This window comes from Cololabis saira, chromosome 7 (assembly GCF_033807715.1).
Source record: "Cololabis saira isolate AMF1-May2022 chromosome 7, fColSai1.1, whole genome shotgun sequence".
NCBI lineage: Eukaryota > Metazoa > Chordata > Actinopteri > Beloniformes > Belonidae > Cololabis > Cololabis saira.
This window is the reverse complement of record NC_084593.1, coordinates 37,998,557-38,020,311: the sequence shown is the minus strand read 5'-3', so window position 1 is coordinate 38,020,311 and position 21,755 is coordinate 37,998,557. Positions and strand designations below refer to the sequence as shown.

The 21,755-nt window shown below is 41.5% G+C and overlaps 1 protein-coding gene across 1 annotated transcript; it reads left to right on the top strand.

Annotated features, from left to right (window-relative positions):
* The first annotated feature begins 1,320 nt into the window (after positions 1-1,320).
* ints6l (integrator complex subunit 6 like) lies at positions 1,321-20,551 on the top strand. Its single transcript, XM_061725827.1, has 18 exons — positions 1,321-1,594; positions 1,733-1,810; positions 5,390-5,539; positions 6,333-6,422; positions 7,336-7,519; positions 7,602-7,730; positions 8,935-9,098; positions 10,485-10,637; positions 11,642-11,774; positions 12,685-12,779; positions 12,887-12,997; positions 14,995-15,210; positions 15,293-15,419; positions 16,357-16,499; positions 16,599-16,839; positions 17,583-17,993; positions 18,099-18,192; positions 19,124-20,551. Exons 1-18 carry the CDS (start codon positions 1,484-1,486, stop codon positions 19,224-19,226), a joined length of 2,733 nt encoding a protein of 910 aa, XP_061581811.1. The 5' UTR covers positions 1,321-1,483; the 3' UTR covers positions 19,227-20,551.
* The last annotated feature ends 1,204 nt before the right edge of the window (positions 20,552-21,755 follow it).

Below are 21,755 nucleotides of genomic sequence, written 5' to 3'. Positions count from 1 at the left end.
TGAAACTGCTATTAAACCCGTGCCAGTATTCCTTATTTGTGGAGAACTTTCACATCTTAAACGTACACTAATAATAAAAGAGTCAAAAAAGGTACTGTCTCAACCCTGTTATTGGAAGCATGTGATGTTTTGCATATCACAAACTAAAGAGCGAACATTTCCACAGCTAGAATTTCACTCTGGAAAGTATATGTATCCTATTTCTGACCTATTTTGAAGACAGGAAACACCCCTTCCAATATATATAGATATAGATAATTGTTTTCCTTGTTGAACTAATGAAGCTTGATGGCAAATATCAAGTGCTTTCTTTAATAACTTTCTTCGGGCCACATCTGCATACTTACCAAACCAAACATAAATACGTCAACGATGTTAAAAACAAAACAGGACCCCCGACAACAACAAAATTAAATTTAAAAAACTTGGTCAGGTCATGTAACTGCACGTGTCCGTGTTGTGTATAGGAGTCGAAGAAAAAACGACATTTTTGAAGGGTCATGAACGCAGCAGAAAAAGGACATGAGTGCGTGTGTGCGTGTGTGTGTGTGTGTGTGTTTTGAGTTTGTAAGGAGGTGGGATGAGGAGAAATTGACGACAAAGTTTTTTTTTATGTATTATTTTATAAGAATATATTTGTATCTAGGAAATCTGAGGAGGTCTCAGGGTTTTTTTTTGTTTTTTTGTGTGTTATTTTTTTCTTATTTAGGTTATAAGGTTATTATACTGTATGTATATGTATTATATGTGTAATTTATAATTGTTCTGCTGTGTGACTGGGCCCTATTCATAAGCTACAGTAGCTTCTGGGGAGTCCCATTTTACAAACCTCGATTGATTATTATCTATATTTGTGTTTTTTAATTATTTGTAAATAAACTCTAAACTAAACTAAACTTGTTTAAGTTCACCACCTTCTCTGGTTTCAAACCATTAATTAATAAACATGTACAATCGTTTAATTAAAACCCTAAACTTTGCCTACCATGAACATGTAACTTGTCTGCGAGCATGCGCATAACTACAATGATCATGACCTCTTTATAGTGGTTATCTGCGGGGGCGTGGCCAACGGCGTGGGGCTGGACCAATGGGGTTGCAGCGGCGGGGAGTGGGCGTGGCCAGCGGCGTGGGGCTGGACCAATGGGGTCGCAGCGGCGGGGAGTGGGCGTGGCCAACGGCGTGGGGCTGGACCAATGGGGTCGCAGCGGCGGGGAGTGGGTGTGGCCAACGGCGTGGGGCTGGACCAATGGGGTCGCAGCACCGGGGAGGGGGCGTGTCCGCCTGTTGGGAGCAGAAGTTGAACAGCGCGACGAGCGACACAGCAGAGAGGGCAGAGGCAGGCGGCCCTCTGCTGGAGGGGGGCTTAATATAAAAACAGATTATATACACACATGTGGGAGCTGTTTGGCCGCAACATAGGTCAAACGTGATAACATTTATTTTTAAAAAAGAGCATACCACCGCGGGTTTACATTTCAAAATGCCTATTTTGGTGTTTCTGTTAGACACGTCCGCCTCTATGAATCAGCGCACTTATTTGGGTACGACGTATCTGGACGTTGCTAAAGGCGCGGTTGAGGTCTTTATGAAGGTAAAGAACGATTTTACCCCCATTTTTTTTTTCCTCCAACATCCAGTGTGCAGCTTCTTTTTCATGAGTTCAGGGATCCTTGTGGAAGATCGGTCGAAATTAATATATGTTGTTTTGGTTTTCCTTTTTTTTTGACAGCTGCGCGCCCGAGACCCAGCTAGTAGAGGCGACAGGTACATGCTAGTTACATTTGATGAGCCACCATACGGAGTGAAGGTAATTAGCAAATTATACCATTTTTACACGTGCGTATTTTTCTTTTATCAAGACTTTATTATCCATTTGGTTCGTAGTCGGTGCTGAGCGACTTCCCGGTGGTGGAAACGGCCAATTAATGGTCCAAATATCCGCAGAGCCGGAGCCGCACTGCCCCCGAATATCCAGCGGACATTTTGCTTTTGTGTTGAGGAAAGTCTCGGGCGTCGAGATGGAGGCGGGACTTATCATTATCCGCCGTGACGTCAGCTCCCTTTTCAAGCGTGCGACGTTTCGATTGGCCAATGAGCCTGTCAATCATCTTCCACTCCGCCCCTTTCATCAAACGTGCATTTCCATTGGTTAGGCTCGGATAAAAGTTGATAAGCCCTTTATAACATATATGTATTTTATTTGTGTATTTCTACAAGTTCACTAGAAAAGCTGTATTGTCCTCCTTTATGACAGTCATCTTTCATATTCTTAGCACTTTAAAAAAAACATTGTAATTTTCATGCACACACAGACACAGGCAGACGTGAAACCTGTGAATCCTGTAATAATTTCATGGGGTTCATTTCAATAAAGATATCTTCTCCACCAGTTTTTTTGTCTGAGCTGGGACATTTATATCTCTGAGCTTTCCATTCCCAATTAAACTGTTATTAAGTGCCCACATGTCCCCTCGGAGCTGCTTGAAGTGCCTCTGTATTATAGACCTCTCTTGGCTGACCAAACTTTAACAACCAAAACAATAATTTATCACTCTGAACACACTCTGCTAGTGCAGTATTACATTAATCCTATGTCATCTATACTTAGTTTGCATTCCATTAAAAACACCTTTAATTATTGATTTAATTTAATTATTGACCTTCAATGCCATATATCACTGCTTCTTTTTTTTTATTTTATTCTGTGTCCCTTAAAAGTGTAACTTATTTTTATTTACTTACTTAGTGATACATTTCCAAGTATCACACAAGCAGAAAATTAGTTAAGACATGAATTCAACAAATTCTACAAATGAGAATATAAAGCCTAAAGACTTCAAAAGGTGTACTTATATTAGGCATTTCAGCGTAGTACAGTTATAACATTTGTTTTTTATTCTGTTTAGTCAGTTAAAATATTCACCTCATAAACACGTACCCACCAGTGTTATGAAAGTGTTATTTTTGTGCTTTCTTACAGATTGGTTAGGGTTTACCGGACATTGTTGACATTGTTATACTAATAATGGATGCACGCTTGGGAAGGCAGTTAATGGTTACTGTCAGGATTGTCTCTGGGAGAAAAGCATCCAAGTTTGATGCAGCTGTATTAAATTAAAAATAATTCAAGATTAGCGTCAAACCTTTCCTCAGTAACAAGCTGCTTTTGTTGCTGTATTTTTATCGCAGAATATTTATTGTACTTTCTCATTTGGCTTTTTCACCGGTCTGCTTAGATACGTCTGTAATGCAGACGAGGAGCAGATGTTGTGCAGCGCTACTTAAAACACAAAAGGACCTTCATGTTCCAGTGCAACAAAATGATTGTTTTTGATGTGCAGCCCAACACTTAAACCCCGCTCGTGTAAAGCTTCATGCTTGTAGAGCCGGGGTCATGACATGAAGTCACTTGTAGCTCCTGCTGTATTCATTACAAGTTCAAAGTGCATTTCATGACGACCAGTTTTTTATTCACGATACAGTCAAATGATCTGCGGTGAAACTCTACCCTCTCATAAAATCACCCAGGTGCTGCGGTCTGTTTCTGCTGACTGGGACACTGTCCTCAGCTCCTCCTCCTCCTCCTCCTCCTGCGCTTCTTCCCTTTGTCTTCGTTTCCATCCCGCTTGTTGTTGTGTGCTTCACACGGATGTTGACATTAGTTAGTGTCTCCGCAGCAGCAAATGCAGTAAAACAGTTGATGCAGAGTCAGTGGGAAGAGGTCGAGTGAAGGAAAAACAAATATTCTCCTTTCTGAATGATATCCTGCAGGCTCAGCGTTACTTTCTGCTGGGCTTGTGTCTCGGTTGTTCTGCTGCTGCAGCTGCAGTTGATTCATAGCTACATGTTGACACTGACAACTTAAGATTTCTTTTCTTTTCACACTTGTATCTGTGTCTGAAGCCTCTTCCGCTCCCTTTCCCAGCGGAGGGGAACGTAAACGTTTATGGCCAGACATAAATTCATCATGAAGCCGAAGTGCCGGATCCTGCTAGAGACAAACATAAGAGCTGTAGCAAACCTGCGTCGCCTCCGGTGGGAGCTTCTCTTTCTCACCGTCTCTGACAACATGCAGCAATGCAAAGGGTTGTCTGGCTGCTTGTATGAAATGCCATCATTATTGCTTTTTCTTCTTATATTGTTTTTTTTTCCACTGCAAATGACATGAACTGATGGTACAGTGTGTGATTTTGTCTCATCATTCCTCAGTAACAAGCTGCTTTTGTTGCTGTATTTTCATGGCAGAATATTTATTGTACTTTCCCGTTTGTTAACATATGTCTGTAATGCAGATGAGGAACAGATGTTTTGTCATAAACTAAAAGTGCAGTGCAACTAAAGACACAAAATAACTTAGCGGGCCTTTATATTCCGGTGCAACAAAACGATTGTGTTTTAAATGAGTTTTTAATGTGCAGCCTAACACTTAAAACCGTCCCGTGTAAAGGTTCATGCTCATGTTCATGTCCATCCATCCTTCCATTCGTTTTTTAAAGCCTTTAACACGTCAACAAGTCAAGTTTTTACCACTTTGTAACATTGCTATTCCAGTGTGCAACATTTATTTAAGTATCGTCGTTTATGTCGAAATTGTCCACACGTGCTGTGTTGGAGACCCAGCTCCTCCTCCTCCTCCTCAGCCATGCGTTTTTAATGTGTGCAGAATGCGGTTTTGCGTCGTCTTGTTGAAAAATGCATGCGTGTCCCTGGGAAAGATGTTATCATGAAGGCAGCATATGTTGCTCTAAAACCTCAGTGTCTTTCCCGGCATTAGTGCTGCCATCACATAAGTTTAAATTACCGTCGACGCAAACCCAGACTGATCTTAAGTAACTAGTCCAAATGCCTATTAGGCATTGTAGATGGAGAAATGTGTACATCTCTTCCAGTCTTTCAAATGTTTGAAAAATTTAGTTGAGAAAGTGTAGCCCCCGCGTGGGCTGCTACCACTGCTTCTGCACTAAATCCTCATTACTGTCAGTTTACCTCATTAACACTCCGGTGCCAATGTTTCTGAAAGGTGTTACAGGCCTTTGGGATGTAAAAATGAATTTATATTAAGAAACGAAATGTACTTTATGAGGAAAAACCCACAAAATGTCTTCTTCCGTCTGCAGTTCCAGTGAGCAGAGTTGGTTACAGTCGTGTCACGTTGTGTTTTACAGAAAAGCATTGCAACCATTCACATTCTCCTCCCCAGCAGTGACAGACGCCTTGTCTGAATCGATGACTTGTTCTCTCAGTTTTTCTCTGTAAAAATACAGTCGGCGTGGGTGTGCAGCTATTCTGGTCCTGTGGCTGTGACTCCGGGCCTCCTCCACTGCTGGCCGCCGTACGGCCGTGGCAGCGGGATCCTAACGCCATCCCCGGGTTGTGTGTGTTTCAGGCGGGCTGGAAGGAGAACCACGCCACCTTCATGTGCGAGCTGAAGAACCTGCAGGCGTCTGGGCTGACGACGTTAGGCCACGCTCTCCGCACGGCCTTCGACCTGCTTAACCTCAACCGCCTCGTCTCGGGAATTGACAACTACGGTCAGGTCTGGGATTTGTGTTCTGTTATGCATTTTACTGGGAAATTAAGCACAAAATAATGGAGTGTTTTATTGCAAGGCCTCAGTTATGATAAGGATACCCAGCTTATTGAAATGGTTATTTGTTGATGCAGGTAAACATTATGATACAGCATTTGTTTTAAGCTGGCAGTGGTCAGGTCAGGAGAATATGAGCACCCATCTTGTGATCAACCATGTGATCATGTGACATGTAAGAGAGTTACGTCCACATTTCTTTTAGTTGCCATGTCTTCACACTTGTCCCTCAAGACAACCAGGAGAATATTGACTCTTGACTGCGGCTTAATCCACTTAACCTTGTCTCAGATAACTCTGTCTCAGCCGTCATTTTCTCTAAAGCCTGAAGGCAGAGATGGATTACTGCAGTGAGACGAGCTCTGTGTTTGAGGAGTGTGTACGTCTGCTTAGGCAGTCCCGCTGGGTTTGAACTAGGCAAGGCCGACCTCTGCAGCGCGGCCTGTAACCACTAACGCAGGGACAGCGTGCAGCTTAGACGTCCATTCAGAGACCAAGCAAAGACCAGCAGCTGCAGCAGAGTTTAGACCGGTAACTCCCAGCCAATTACTGTATTCTCTGTTTGAGCATCACACAGGAAGTTTCTTAGTTTCAGTGTTAGAGGTCAGTTAGGCTTTATATCGTTGGAGACGGGACTGCCGCTCGGGCGCAGGTCGCAGGGCGGGAATGTGCTGAAAATAAACGGCCTCACTGTTTTTTCCAAACTTGGCTGTAATTGCTTAATGTTACTGTTCTCCCTCAGGGACGCAACCCTTTCTTCCTGGAGCCGTCTGTGATCGTCACCATCACCGATGGGAACAAGCTCACACATAGCTCGGGGGTGCCCGATGAGGTGAGGCAGCAAGTCCACATCCAGCCGTACATGTACCTTCATCCGTGCAGTTGTACACTGCAAAAACTCAAAATCTTACCAGGAATGTTTGTCTTATTTTCTTGTTAAAATGTCTAATTTTTTGTCAAAAAATCTCATTACACTTAAAACAAGAGTCATTACCAGAAAAATAACTTGTTATTTGACAATTTTCACCTGTTTCAAGTAAATTTTCACTTGAAATAAATAGAAAAATCTGCCAGTGGAACAAGATTTATCTTCTCATTACAAGCAAAAAAATCTTGTTCCACTGGCAGATTTTTCTAGTTATTTTAAGTGAAAATCTACTTGAAACAGGTGAAAATTGTTGTATTTTCATGTGATGAGTCTTGTTTTAAGTGTAATAAGATTTTTGTTTTTGACTAAAAATGAGATTTTTCGTTTTTTTAATTTTCTTTTTATTGAACATTTTCACATATATTCTGCATATAACTGGTACACAATGATTCATTTTTTTCCTTTTTCCCCATAGTACAGTAACATATAATTAAACATGACAATATTCCTCTGTCTTTTACTTTGGATCAAGATTAAGTATTACTATGCCTGTTTATAACCTTATGACCAGTAGACTTAACAGGGTTTTACCATGTCATCAATGTTGCAAATATGATGAAATAAAATAAAATAAAAAGAAATAGAACATTTCAACATCTGTAGCTATGAACTAGGGGTCTTTGTTCCCAAGATGTACATCTCAGATAAAGTCTGACCTAATTGGTTTTATGTACTCTAACCAGCTTTCCCAAATTCTTTTAAATCTGTCTAAAAATGAGACATTTTAACTAGAAATAAGACAAATATTCTTGTTAAGATTTTGAGTTTTTGCAGTGCAGTCCTGTATGAGCGTCACATGTCCCCCTCTCTCCTGCAGCTGCACCTGCCTCTCCACTCCCCCCTGGCGGGCAGCGAGCTGACCAAGGAGCCGTTCCGCTGGGACCAGCGTCTGTTTGCGTTGGTGCTGAGGCTGCCGGGAGCCACCGCCCCTGACAACGAGCAGCTCGGCAGCGTCCCCACCGACGAGTCGGCCATCACCCAGATGTGTGAAGTCACCGGAGGTTTGCCGTCTTCCCGTGTCTTTGATTCGTTCCTCCCGGTGTCCTCGGCGCAAGGATTTACTCTCATATGTGCTCGTCTCAGGTCGCTCGTACTGCGTGCGAACGCAGAGGATGTTGAACCAGTGTCTGGAGTCTCTGGTCCAAAAAGTTCAAAGTGGAGTCGTCATCAACTTCGAGAAGACTGGTCCAGATCCGCCTCTCACCGGGGAGGGTGAGTTGTGTTAGTTTAGGACGAGCGCTGCTTTCCATCGACAGAGTGTTGGTGTCGTGCCTGGATGACTCACTCGCACATATGTAACGCTTTCAGGTCTGCTGCTGCGGCATGTGACTGATGTGTGTTATGATCGGCTGGTCTGGGGAACATGAAGCTTTATTAAATTATGAAATAATTAAATAAAAGTGCTGTCCAAGGAAAACTGTAACTGGAGGAGGACTTGTACTGTTGGTCTTACCCATGGTAAGAATTTGTCATCTCACGGTAAAAACGATAAATTGAGGAAATGAGAAAGAAAGAAAGAAAGAAAGAAAGAAAGAAAGAAAGAAAGAAAGAAAGAAAGAAAGAAATGAGCCTGAAAGAAAGAAAGAAAGAAATGAGCCTGAAAGAAAGAAAGAAAGAAATGAGCCTGAAAGAAAGAAAGAAAGAAAGAAAGAAAGAAAGAAATGAGCCTGAAAGAAAGAAATGAGCCTGAAAGAAAGAAAGAAAGAAAGAAATGAGCCAGAAAGAAAGAAAGAAAGAAAGAAAGAAAGAAAGAAATGAGCCTGAAAGAAAGAAAAAAAGAAAGAAATGAGCCTGAAAGAAAGAAAGAAAGAAAGAAAAAAAGAAAGAAATGAGCCTGAAAGAAAGAAAGAAAGAAAGAAATGAGCGATATACCGTCAAAAACATTCCCCACGGTAAGAATGTGTCATCTCACGGTAAAAACGATAAATTGAGGAAATGAGAAAGAAAGAAAGAAAGGAGCCTGAAAGAAAGAAAGAAAGAAAGAAAGAAAGAAAGAAAGAAAGAAAGAAAGAAAGAAAGAAAGAAAGATAAATTCCCATTGATGACACTTTTTGTATTGGTATTTTTTTTTATCGTTATTGGGATAAATGCCAGAAATTATCGTGATACATTTTTTAGTCCCTAGTGACGGACAGAACTGCACGATGCTGCGAGAAACCGTCTCATCTACCGAATCAGTCAGCTGGAGGAAAGATTCTGTAGTTGTTCAACACTAATTTAATTTCCCAATGAGGCCGGATGTAGAGCAGAATAATGAACTAGGCCGGTCAAATAAACTTGCACATCCTTTGAGAAGTTGTTTGTATTCAGTTGAATGTTTAAACCTTTACAAAGGATCCTAAGAATCTGTATTAACACCGTTATTGGTTCATTTAGCTACCGTGAGGTTTACGCTGTGCTTTCACGTGTTTCCCAGACAGCTCTGCAGAGCCCAGCCGCCCCCCGTCCTCCTTCAGCCCACAGCCGTGGCACAGCTGCCACAAACTGATATACGTGCGGCCCAACCCCAAGACGGGGGTGCCGGTGGGCCACTGGCCCATCCCAGAGTCCTTCTGGCCCGACCAGAACTCTCCAACCCTGGTGAGTAAACGGCCTGTTTGTTTTGGACTTGGCTGAAACGATTCCTCGAATAATTCGAGTAATTCGATTACAAAAAATGATCGAGGAATCGTTTAATTTTGCCCAAAGCAGGTATTTCGCCTGGACTACGTTTAATGCGGCACAACGCGCTGACACCGCGCACGTAAAGGTAGAAGAAAGAGGCTGCGGATATGTTTGGTTTTTGTAACATGCCATGCTCAGGCAGGCTTTTATTTTTAATCCACTCTATATTCTTCTGGTCCGTTCTCCTATATGTTCCCCCTCTAACCCGGTACATACATAGGTTCCTCTAAACATCTGTTCCCGCTACAGTTTTAACTAAAAGAGAATGTGCTCCAATACAGCAGGTCTCATAATTTTTGTAGGTGCCATATGCTAAATATTTATGTTTATGTTGGCATCAGCTGTTAGTTTGACACCTGTCACTCATGTCACGGGGGGGTGTGGTCAAGGTAGTAATCTGGGTCAATGAATGAATGGGCATATATTCACCTGTTCACCGCGGCGGCTGCATGGAGAGGGGGTGAGTAGGGAGAGTGTATTTTTTGTTGACCGCATGAATGCCGCTTGATTACCGTTTTGAATATACGGACAGAGAGTGAACATCTTGCCTTGCCTTGCCTTGCTTTTTGCTGTTTGTCCAGCGTTGGAGGAGAATAAATGCGGACACGGTTTAACAACACGGAAATGGCTTGTCGTTTATGCAGCGCGTCAGCAGTACCATGCTCCCTCACTTAGCCTCTCAGTAATTTCCTTTTTTTGGTTTGGAGTCACTACAATTTTATTTTGAACACTGCCAAAACTCCAAATCTTAAAGACTTTAACTTAAAACTTAACTAGAACTTAACATTTGCTTGACACAAATGAAAGTTCAATTGAAACACGTGGGAAAAACACCTAACCTTTTAAGTGATGTGTGTTATCAGGTGTAATGGCATTTTTAGGTTAGAAATAAGAAAATTTCTTGGTAAGATCCTTAGTTTTTTGAGTGAAGGCAGTGAATTTGGCCATGATGAACCTACTTTATTATATAATTTAGTCTTAGTAATTAACATCTAAGATCTTATGTATATTTATAATTGCTCTTTAACTAAACAAAAATATGTTTTATCCGATTACTCGATTAATCAATGGAATTTTCAGTAGAATACTCGATTACTAAAATATTCGATAGCTGCAGCCCTAGTTCCATGTTTTATTGGGAGTCAGGTTTTCCACCTGACATCAGCTTAACTCTGACGTAGACCCGGTGTTCTGGCCGGTGAACTAAGTTACCGGTACATTACTTCTGGTGTCTTCCACATGGCTGGACATGGCGTAGATCCATGGCCGGCTCTCATCTCTCCTCTCCGTGTGCTCCTCCAGCCTCCTCGCTCCGCTCATCCCGTGGTGCGTTTCTCCTGCGTGGACTGCGAGCCCATGGTGATCGACAAGCTTCCCTTCGACAAGTACGAGCTGGAGCCGTCCCCGCTCACCCAGTACATCCTGGAGAGGAAGTCTCCACACATGTGCTGGCAGGTACGCTGAATCCTCTCGCTCGCACCCCTCGGGTCGCCTCGGGGGCTTTTCTGAAATCCCGTGGTAAACTTCACTGGCCCGGCCGGAGATGCCCCCAAGATCAGGGTCTCTCTTTGCTTGTTTGTTTTTCCCGTTGTTCTCTCTTCTCTTCTTCTCTTCTCTCCCCCTGCATCCCTTTCTCTCTCATTTATTCCCGCGTTAATGACTCCCCCTTTTAAACCCTTACTTTTTTTTTTCCTATTTATTTATTTTAGCTTTATTTTTTTTTTTAGCTGCTGCATCTCTCCTAAAATAACCATCACTCTAGAAAACCATCATACTCATACACACCACCCATGTGCACCACACATGTGCATACATACATAAACGCACTCACACACCCATATACAGGACTGTCTCAGAAAATTAGAATATTGTGATAAAGTTCTTTATTTTCTGTAATGCAATTTAAAAAAAACAAAAATGTCATACATTCTGGATTCATTACAAATCAATTTAAATATTGCAAGCCTTTTATTATTTTAATATTGCTATTATGGTTTAAAGTTTAAGATTAAGATTCCCAGAATATTCAAATTTTTTGAGATAGGATATTTGAGTTTTCTTAAACTGTAAGCCATGATCATCAATATTAAAATAATAAAAGGCTTGTAATATTTCAGTTGATTTGTAATGTTGTTTTTGTAATTGCATTACAGAAAATCACAATATTCTAATTTTCTGAGACAGTCCTGTACACGGCCACATAGAAGAAATCGGAGCAAAAACATGTACTTTGTTGTTTTGTACTGTTTTGTTTGTTTGTTTGTTTGTTTTCCAGTGTCCCCTCTTGTCCTGTACCTGTATGCGTTTTTGTTTTGTGCATTTGTATTGTTACCTGTTTAGTATTAAATAAAGTTTAAAAAAAAATTAAAAAGAAAAACTTCACTCAGATGTTCTTCTCACCTTCTGGTGAAGCAGTAATATGTCACAAAGTTAGTGTTAATGTTCCCTCCCGTCCTCAGGTGTTTGTGAGCAGCAGCGGGAAGATAAACGATCTGGGCCAGCCGTTCGGCTACCTGAAGGCCAGCACCACCCTCACCTGTGTCAATCTGTTTGTCATGCCCAACAACTACCCGGTCCTCCTCCCGCTCCTCGGTAAGACCCGCCGCTGGGAATCTGTCTGAAGCTCAGGACTCCTGGGTCACTGGATCAGAGCTGGTGATACGTTTAGAAGCCTTTTCTGGGACTTTCTTTTAACCACAGTTAGTTGAGGCTTATAACAAACAGGTCGATGTTCATGTTTTATCATTTGTTCATTTTTGGAGCGTGTGAGGGTAGAGAGAGGTTTATCTGAGTGTGTACTCTGCAGCAGCAGGGCTAACGGATGTCCATCTGACTGTGACTACGTTTAAATGCAGTCAAAATTCGTGTTATTGCTAATATTCCGGTTACTGAGACATTCAGAATATTCTGTATACATAATCAGGTAATTAATCATTTGCGATATCTCGATCAAACCAGCGACGCGCGGAGAACATCATGACGCAATTCCCGTCATTTCCGCTTCTTCTTCCTGTATCCAAATTCAAAACAAATGGTGCTTCACGCAACTTTTCGCTCACCTTCTTGTAAATCTGGCTATCCCGGTACTTTCTACCGTCTACAAATGCCAAAATGTTCATATCCTTCATTACATTTATGAAGTGATTAGTCTCCTCCTCACTCCAAAAGTGTGGCGTGGTCTTGCGTTTCTCATGTTTAGAAGAACTTCCTGGACTCAAAAGACCAGGATTCCTTGCGAACAGAGCATGCGCATAAAACAAATTCCTGTTCCGTTTGATCAGGATATTCCGTTTGGCGTTTACATGACCCAATATTCGGGTTTTAAAAGGAGTAACCCAGGGGTTATTCCGGTTATTCAAAGGGGTTATTGGTGTTTACATGGCCGTGCAAAACCGGGTTACTGCTAATATTCGTGTTTTAAAAGGGTTATTGACTTCATGTAAACGCAGTCACTGTGTCACAAAGTCCTTAACGTTCTCTAAAAACACTCTTCTCGTTTCAGATGATTTATTTAAAGTGCACAAACTAAAGCCAAACATCAAGTGGCGACAGTCCTTTGAGATGTACCTGAAGACGATGCCGCCGTATTACCTCCTGGTACTTCAACACTCTTAGACTAAAGCTTGTTTAAGTTTGGCAGGATTGATGTTATTCTTCTTCCAAAATAACTAACGTCATAAATATCCTCTGCTGTTCTGGGACAGCCGCTCAAGAAAGCCCTGAGGATGATGGGAGCTCCTAACCTGATCGCAGACACCATAGACTGCGGCTTGAGCTACAGCGTCATCTCCTACCTGAAGAAGCTCAGCCAGCAGGTGAACGCTGCTCACACACACACATGCACACACACTTTAAATGAGAAACACAAGTGGAGTAGCTTTTAAAAGTTTCCGGATGTCTAGTCTGGAGGTCACCTTAAAGGTCATCAGCTTCAGCGGGACATCTGACCGTCGTAAAGTGCGTCTGAGTCGGCGTATATCAGCGTTTATAAGCACGCCGGCCGACCGGTGCACGTGACGGGAGAGCCAGAGGAAACACCCCCCGCCCATCTGCAGTCCCTCCAAGATTATATGAACCATGCAGATGGATGCTGGAGAAATACCTTGTGGATGAGCAGGGAGAGTAACCCCAGACTCCTGCTGCTGATCGCTCATGTATACAAACATAAAGCCGCATCGTTTCTGAAGTTCTTAATATGAACTTTTGTTGCGTCAGAATCACGGGAGGAAAGTGTTTATACTGTACAGCCTCCTATAACTGCTCTGTCGTCCTGTGGAAAGACTGAAATCACCCAGACAGCATCACTTTTTTGCATATCAGTATTTGTTTAGTTGAAACAGCTCGTGTGAAATACATCTTATAAAATCCCAGGATGCTTAAAAATGTCTTTCATGAATCCTAAAACAATATTTTTGGAGGAATCCTGCTCATCCTGCCACAGTCCAGATGGATGTTAGGTTCCTCCTCCTAGGATTACCAGGGTGGCCGTGGGTCCTTTAAAAGTCTTAAATTCCATTTTCCTATAATAAGGCCTTCAAATGTCTTAATTTGTTTTAAATCTCAATACATGGTCTTTTTTAATCTTAATTTTAGAAGGAATTTATCCAGTCATCATTAAAAAGTTATCTGAAAGTTGTTTGAAAAGGTTTGAAAAGGAAAAGTTTATTTGTTCTTTGTCGTTTTGAGGAGAATCTCCTGCAGAGTTTCTACATCTGTTTACCAGTTGTTGGACGCGCGCTTGCTTGACGCTTCAGTCAGGGTTGCCAGATGGAGCGGTTTTCCGCCCAATTGGGCTTCATTTGACTTTGGGTTGAAAAATATAGGACTGGGCGGGTTGATAAAATTTGGACTGCTTTTCCTGGTTTACACAAAATATTTGGGAGAAATTATTAACAAAAATGTTGCTGTTATGGGACAGAAACGTAGAAACTTACACAATAAACTCACCAATGTTTTATTTGCTTTAATCTACTCAATTTAATTGTAGTTTGTTTGGAGCCTTAACGTTTTTGGCTATTTAGTGGTGTTGCGGAGCGTCATTTGCTTATGACTTGAAAATTATTACGCATTTAATAATTGACGGTTTTAACATAGAGAATGTATGATTCGGGCTGGTTTTTCATTATTTCGGTGGGTTTTACATCGGGCTTGGGCTGGAACCTGTCAGCCAGATCTGGCAACGTCGACCTCAGTGTTGGATTTCTTAGTCGGCGTAGTCTCGACACAAGGCAAGCAAATATGGGAAAATGTAAATTTAGTGAAAAATGGCTCGAAAATTCTGGTTACTCGTGGTGTCTGAAAACTAAGATGCCCAAAGATGATAGAGAGGCTACTGTGTGGTTCGCTGTCAACGTTTCAAGTTGGGTACAAGGGGATCAAAGTGCTGGAGTCTCGTATGCAGATCAGTAAACACGTAGCTTCTTCTGCAGTCCGCCAATGCCTCAAATCAACGTGTTTAACCGCCACGGCTAACGGAGAGGAGGAGTATTGTATTGTATTGTATTGTATTGTATTGTATTGTATTGTATTGTATTGTATTGTATTGTGTGAGTGTGAGTGTGAGTGTGAGTGAGAGTTTTGTGTCAAGTGCTTCAAAACTCTCATTCAAGTTACGTTTCAACTGTTTGTGCATTAATATTGTTACACTGTTACATTGGGTTCAACGTGTGTGACTGTCTTTTTGGTCTTAAATTTTGTTTGAAAAAGTCTTAAATTTAACTTGGTCAAACCTGTAGACACCCTGATTACCAGTTACCATTCATTAATTTACGCAGCGGTTCATTTATTTTATTATTTCTCTGTCGCTTTGAAGGCAAAAGTGGAGTCGGAGCGTCTAATTGTGTCCGTGGGGAAAAAGGCTCCTCAAGAAACGGGCATCAAGGTGATTAACCACACCAGCGCGCTGTCTCTGGCCCACCGGCGGGACTTCAAGCAGCTGCTGCAGGGAATCACCGGCGAGGGCCCGCTCCGCCTCAACGACATCAACTTCAAGGAGTTTGCCGGCTTCCAGATCGCCCTGCTCAACAAGGTAGATCCAGTCCCAGCGAGGACACTCCTCCTTTCTGTGTTTAGTTCCACATTTGGCTGATGTGTTGCTGATGTGCCGACAGGATGTGAAGCCTCAAGCCTACCGGAACGCCTACGACATCCCGAGACGGAACCTCCTGGACCAGCTCAGCCGGATGCGCCTGAACCTGCTGCGGACGTCTCTGAAACTGATCCGGGGGCAAGACGAAGGTCGGTGGTTGCTTCTGAACCCTCATTTATATTTTAGTCATTTGTTCAATATTCATACAAGTCTTCACATTTCTCTGGTGTTCCTGCTAACTATTGTACAAATATAAAATGAGCCCCGTTGCATCATTTGCATGAAAGTTGCTGCTGATGTTAGATTCCTATGGAGGTAGATTTGTGTCTTAATTATTCAATCAAAAGAAAAATTGCAAGAGGGTGCATATTTCTGTAATATCGTTTAATTCTTGACTGTCTGACCCTTTGAAAACAAAGTTCAATCAAAGAAAAAAAGTGTTTGAATGCAAACAAATATTTGAGACTCAAAAAAATGGCATTTGAACACAGTTTTTCTTTGATAGAAGTGAAGTTTTTTTAGTTTGAAGCAACTTTTTTGATTGAAGTAGTGTTTTTTTGTGTTTGGGCCATATTATGGGTAGGACATTTGTGTCTTTATTATTTAATCAAAAAAGAAGTTGCTTCAAAAAGAAAAAATATTTTCAATAAAAGAAAATCACTTCAATAAAAAAAAACTTTTTCAATCAAAGAAAAAAAGTGTTTGAATGCAAAAAAATATTTGAGACCCAAAAAATTGCATTTGAACACTTTTTTGGATTTAAAATATTTTTTTCGATTTGAAGTGATTTTTTTTTTTAAATTAAAGTGAAAAAAGTTTTGAAGTCTTTTTTTTTTGATTGAATCATTTTGACACAAACATCCCGCAACTTCACTTCTATCAAAGAAAACATTTCCAATCAAAGAAAAACAGTGTTCAAATGCATTTTTTTGAGTCTCACATATTTTTTTGCATTCGAACACTGTTTTTCTCTGATTGAAATCATTTATTTTGATTGAAGTGTTTTTTTTTAATTGAAAATATATTTTTTGATTGAAGCCATCTTTTTTTTTATTGAATAATTAAGACACAAATCTACCTCCATAGATTCCCTGCACAGTGTTCCCGTGGCTCAGATGGGAAACTATCAGGAATACCTGAAGATGATGCCGTCGCCCTTGAGAGAGATCGACCCTGACCAGCCCAAACGGCTGCACACCTTTGGGAATCCCTTCAAACAGGATAAAAAGGTGAAGATTAAGAATACAGACGTCGCCGTCGCACGTTTCTTCACCCAGTCTTCGTCGTTTCATGCCTCCGTGTTTCCCTCTTTCACATGTGATTCCCAGGGGATGATGATCGACGAGGCGGACGAGTTTGTCACAGGCCCCCAAAACAAGAAGAGAGGAAACACCAGCGATTCCGGTCTGAATGCCACCATGAAGAGAAGACGGAGCATGTCGCCGCTGTTGCGGCGGCCGCAGTCGCCGCAGTCGCCATCGGGGAACAACAACCATGTGATAGCTGGAAAGAGTCCAGCAGGGGGGCCGGGCCAGCAGAACCCGCTCAAAACCAGCCCACCGCTCAAAGGTAAATTATGACGAAAATTATGACTACATATCATCCTCAACTAACCTTTATCACCTGAGGAAAACGAGATGCAACGAAAATAGTGGTCGATAACGATAATTAGATATATAATGCAATATCGTAGACGAATAAAAACGAAACTAAAATGTAGATTACAAAATAAAAACTGTGTTAAAATGTGTCTTCATTTTCGTTGACCAAAACGAGACGAGACGAAATGTTATAAAAAAGATCCTTAATATCCATGTTTTCAGTAGTTTCTCTGGTTTAGTTCTGCTGCTGGCTGACGTTAGTCCTCAATCCCAGTCGCTGCAGCGGGGAATCAGATCCAGAAGATGCAGCTGCAGGTTAGAGGCTGATGCCGTTAACGCAGAGCTCTAGGTGCACGTCCATTAAAAACAAAGTTACATAGAGAAATGCGGGGATGCGGGGGTTTGGCTAAATACAATTTTTGACTGAAACTAGACTAAAATGGTCCTGGACAACTCTGACTAAAATTAGACTAAAATGCTCAAACTTTCACTCGACTGAAACTTGACACGACTAAAAGGAGAATGAACGTGACTAAAACTAATAAAAACTAAAATGATAGCTTGACCCAAAGACTAGACTAAAACTAGAATTGAAACAGAAACACTAGTGAGGCGGCACCGAAAGCTCGAGTTTTCTTTTTTATGATCATGTAGATGCAGCAACGATACGATGATCTGACTAGTTTGGACTTATATTTATCCCATCATCAGGAGGTGATGCTGTCAGCACGGTGGTCTCTGAGAGCAACGGTGACAGCCTTTCCGGGCACGACTCTGGAGAGCTGTGGGCTCCTGAGGTGGAGGCCGAGGAAGGCAGCCCGTCCTCTGACGTGACCGTAGAGGAGAACGCTGTAGCCGAGGTTCAGGATGACGACGCCAGCGCCGCGGAGGACGGGATACCAGATCATCTAGAAGAGCAGCCGGTAGAGACGAACAACAACTGTGAAGGTCTGAGTCCACGGAGCGACGAGGAGGACACGGAAGCCGAAGCCGATGCCGAAGTCGAAGCCGACGCTGAAGCCGACGCTGCAGAGCCGGAGGACACAACCATCGCCCCACTAGACGGCAGTCAAGCTGAGCTGCGCAGCCGCGTCATCAAGGAGGTCCGCAAACCGGGACGAAGTGAGTGTCAACCAGTGTGCCGACCGTTTGTGTCAAAATACACCTCATGTTGGGATATTTAAACACTTTCACCCTCTTTAAACATGCCAATGTGCTTTTTCTCAGACTATAGGGCAATAATGAGTCTCTTGCATCAGGTCAGGGGACCTGTGAATGTGCAGAAGTATTTCATCCAGCACACCATCAAAGAAGCTGCCAGGTAAGAAGCAGCAGGGACTCGTAACACGCTGAGATGAACACAGTTAGGTCCAGCTGCAGCACCGGACTCATGAAAGAGTGTGCATGAAGGCATGGTGCCACGGTCCTGCAGCAATCACGTAGTCCACGTCATCACCTCCATCCCTCCATCCCTCCATCCCTCCATCCCTCCATCCCTCCATCCCTCCATCCCTCCATCCCTCCGCTTGAGCGTTGGGTAGTGTTGTTTTTGTCAGCCTGTTTCAATTTTAGTTTTAGTCTAGTCTTTGGGTCGAGCTATCATTTTAGTTTTTATTAGTTTTAGTCACGTTCATTCTCCTTTTAGTCGTGTCAAGTTTTAGTCGACTAAAAGTCTGAGCATTTTAGTCTTATTTTAGTCAAAGATCGCATTTAGCCAAACCTATTTTACAATTCAAACAAGGTTAAGGTATTGTTGCAGCGACTGGGATTGAGGACTAACGAGGACTAACGTCACCCAGCAGCAGAACTAAACCAGAGGACCAGAGTTTTTATTTTGTAACATACATTTTAGTCTCGTTTTTATTCGTCTACGATATTGCATTATATATTTAATTATCGTTATCGTCACATGACCAGCATTTTTGTCTCGTCTCGTTTTCCTCAGGTGATAAAGGTTCGTTGACGACGATATTTAGTCATAATTTTTGTTCACGAAAAGTAACTTGACAGTTGGGCACGAGGAGCCTGGGCTGAAATCGTGTGATTAGTTAGCCGCAGGTTTTGTTTCAGGGACTTCATGTTACTGAAGACAGGTCTCTGATTGTCAGTCACACCACTGTCAGGGAACAGTACTTAAAGTGGCTAAATGAAAAATACAACATCCTTCATGTTTTTGGCCGGATCTCCAAGCTTTTATAAAATCCCCCTTTCTTTTCATGCTTCAGTCTAAATAATTGTCCCTCTTGTGACAGGTTTAAGAAGCGAGTATTGATCCAGCAGCTGGAGACCGCCCTCGCCAACCTGGAGGAGACGCCAGCCCCGGGCTCGCCGCTCCTCAACCACCACGACAGGTAGTCCCGGGGAGGAACGGCCCCTCTCCCTCCGGACCGGGCTCAGAAACACACACCAAAGAGCTGGAGCAGGAGACGCACGAGTGCACTGATGGGAGAAGCTCGTCGTGACCCCGTGCCGTTACATCACACCGTGTTGGAGGCAGAGGGTTTAGCGGGGGGGGGGGGGGGGGGCTTCAGGACAGAGCCATTTGGAATGAGTAAAGAGACTTTAAAAATAATCCTCTTCATATTGACAGAGGCCTTTAATATCCATATGGGTTTTTCTGTATGGACACACACACACACACACACACACACACACACACACACACACACACACACACACACACACACACACACACACACACACACACACACACACACTCCAACAGATAAATGCACAATAAGCTGGCAGATGAGCAGGAGCGAGGGATAAACTGGCTTGTTCCCACTATTATTGTTTTTTAAAATTGACCTTTATTCAGCTGGCCTGAAAAGTGTTTGACTGAAAAGAAAAAGAAGTAACACGTTGTACAATTCTGTAAATTTATGGCTGGAATGCACTGATTTTATTTTATTTTTTCTAGTTTCCTCCACATCGACAGTGTTATCTAATCTATGTTTGAAGGGTGACAGACATCGGCATCAGGGGCGTGCAATAGGTTTGAAGGAAATAAAAACAAGTCGTGTTTTTGTTGGAGTAGCAATACATGACGTTGATTTTTCAGGAATTCGGAGAAGAAACCATCGAAATATGAAGTGTCAAGTTAGGAATTTGTATTTCTAACTAATCTGACCTTTTAAAGTATACAAAGTAAACAAATTTATACAAAATACAAACTCTGCCCAACACCATTTAGCATCTTTTCATCCAGAAAAAGTTCAAACCTCTCATATGCCAAACTTGTAATAATCCCAAATGTCTGCCTGGTAACTCGTCAGATAACTGGCCAACCTGCAGGTGCATCAGTGCTAGTATTGATGATGCTGGAACTGCAATCAAACCAGCGATGTTCAGTGGTTTAAAGACCTACGATCACCTCTGGTTCCATCTCTGACTGCAGGAAACTCTCTCTCATGTTTAACGTAGCTCCTAAAGGAACCAGACACTCCAGCGACCCGCGTCGCCAAAGATTTCCTCAAAGCCGGTGTTTCATCTGTCCAGGTTCAGCTGTTCTGTCCTCTTCTGTTCTTGTTTTTACAACAGTTGTACACTACTTTTTAATGTTCATACGCAATATAGATTATTTTTGTGAATTTGTCTATCTGAGAGTATACGAATATTTTCAAAATGTCTAAAGATTTTTTGTTAACTTGGTAAACACATATACGAAGTTGAAGGTTTTATGAACATACTTTTGTAATAAACAAGAAAAATGAACGTTAGAATGGCTGTTTTGTTATTGTGTGTTTTAATTATGAGGTGAGGATTTTAAATACTTTCATGTATTTTTTTTTGAGTCATCACGAGTTGCAAGGATCTAAAATCTCAAGTTAAAGTATTTCCATCCAACATTCCATCCCGCTGGAGTTTATACAAGAGTCACATTTAACTCTATTGTGGATAAATCATCTCTGCTGCCCTCTACTGTCCAGATTCAGCTACTGAGATGGACTTTTTAAATGTTATTTTATTGACACAATACAGAAAATGTACAAAGGATAAAATGCAGTTACAAATTAAGGACAGTAAATTCTACATCAAAATAAAATAGGCTTGAGGTTTAAGGAGGAAAAATAAATAAAAACAAAAGATCAGGAAATATATTTTTCACATAAGCTTCTCATTTTAACCACTTTGGGGTTTATGTTCTGTTTAAGACTGTCTGAATATGATATTAATATAGCTTTGAGAACAATTATATTTGGACGTTGGCTAGCAAATTTAGTACAGTGAATACGATAATTAGCAATAATTAAGAGAAGGTTGATTAAATATACTTTGTCTGGGCTTGTCGTATCATTTTTCTGCTCAACTTAAAGGAAGAATCAACTTTAGCATTTATAAAATTATTAAGGTCAATCCAGAGAATGTGTATATGAGTATATGTGCAATTCCAGAATAAGTGATATTGTTTCATCAACATTACCACAAAAAGAACAGAGTGTGTCAATGTTTATCTTATATTTAATAAGATTGGTCTTGACTGGATAGCATCAATGAAGTATTTATAAAAGTAACCTCTCTTACTTTGCTTGTAATAATACATTTTCTTGACAAGACCCATGTGTTTTTCCAATCTATCTCATTATATAAGAAACAATATCTTTCTGTATAATATACCTAATGCAATGATTCGTAGCTTTATCACTTGGTAAAGGACAAATATTACCAACATATATGTCATCAGGATTCAACCTTGGAATATTACAATTTTTACCTTTAGGAACAAAACACAGTAACCTTCTAGCACCGTCTGGTATTGCATCAAACAATTGAATATTCTCTAGCAGTAAAAAGAAAACCATAGATTGAGAGAAATTCTTCATAAGTGAATAATTGACCATTGTTATGCAATAGTTGACTAACCAGTAAAATATTACCAACCCA

Coding starts and splice junctions, on each gene's coding strand:
- ints6l (XM_061725827.1), top strand. CDS start 1,484: ATGCCTATTTTGGTGTTTCTGTTAGACACGTCCGCCTCTATGAATCAG. Junction 1,595..1,732: donor CGGTTGAGGTCTTTATGAAG/GTAAAGAACGAT, acceptor TTTTTTTGACAG/CTGCGCGCCCGAGACCCAGC. Junction 12,780..12,886: donor TGCCGCCGTATTACCTCCTG/GTACTTCAACAC, acceptor GTTCTGGGACAG/CCGCTCAAGAAAGCCCTGAG.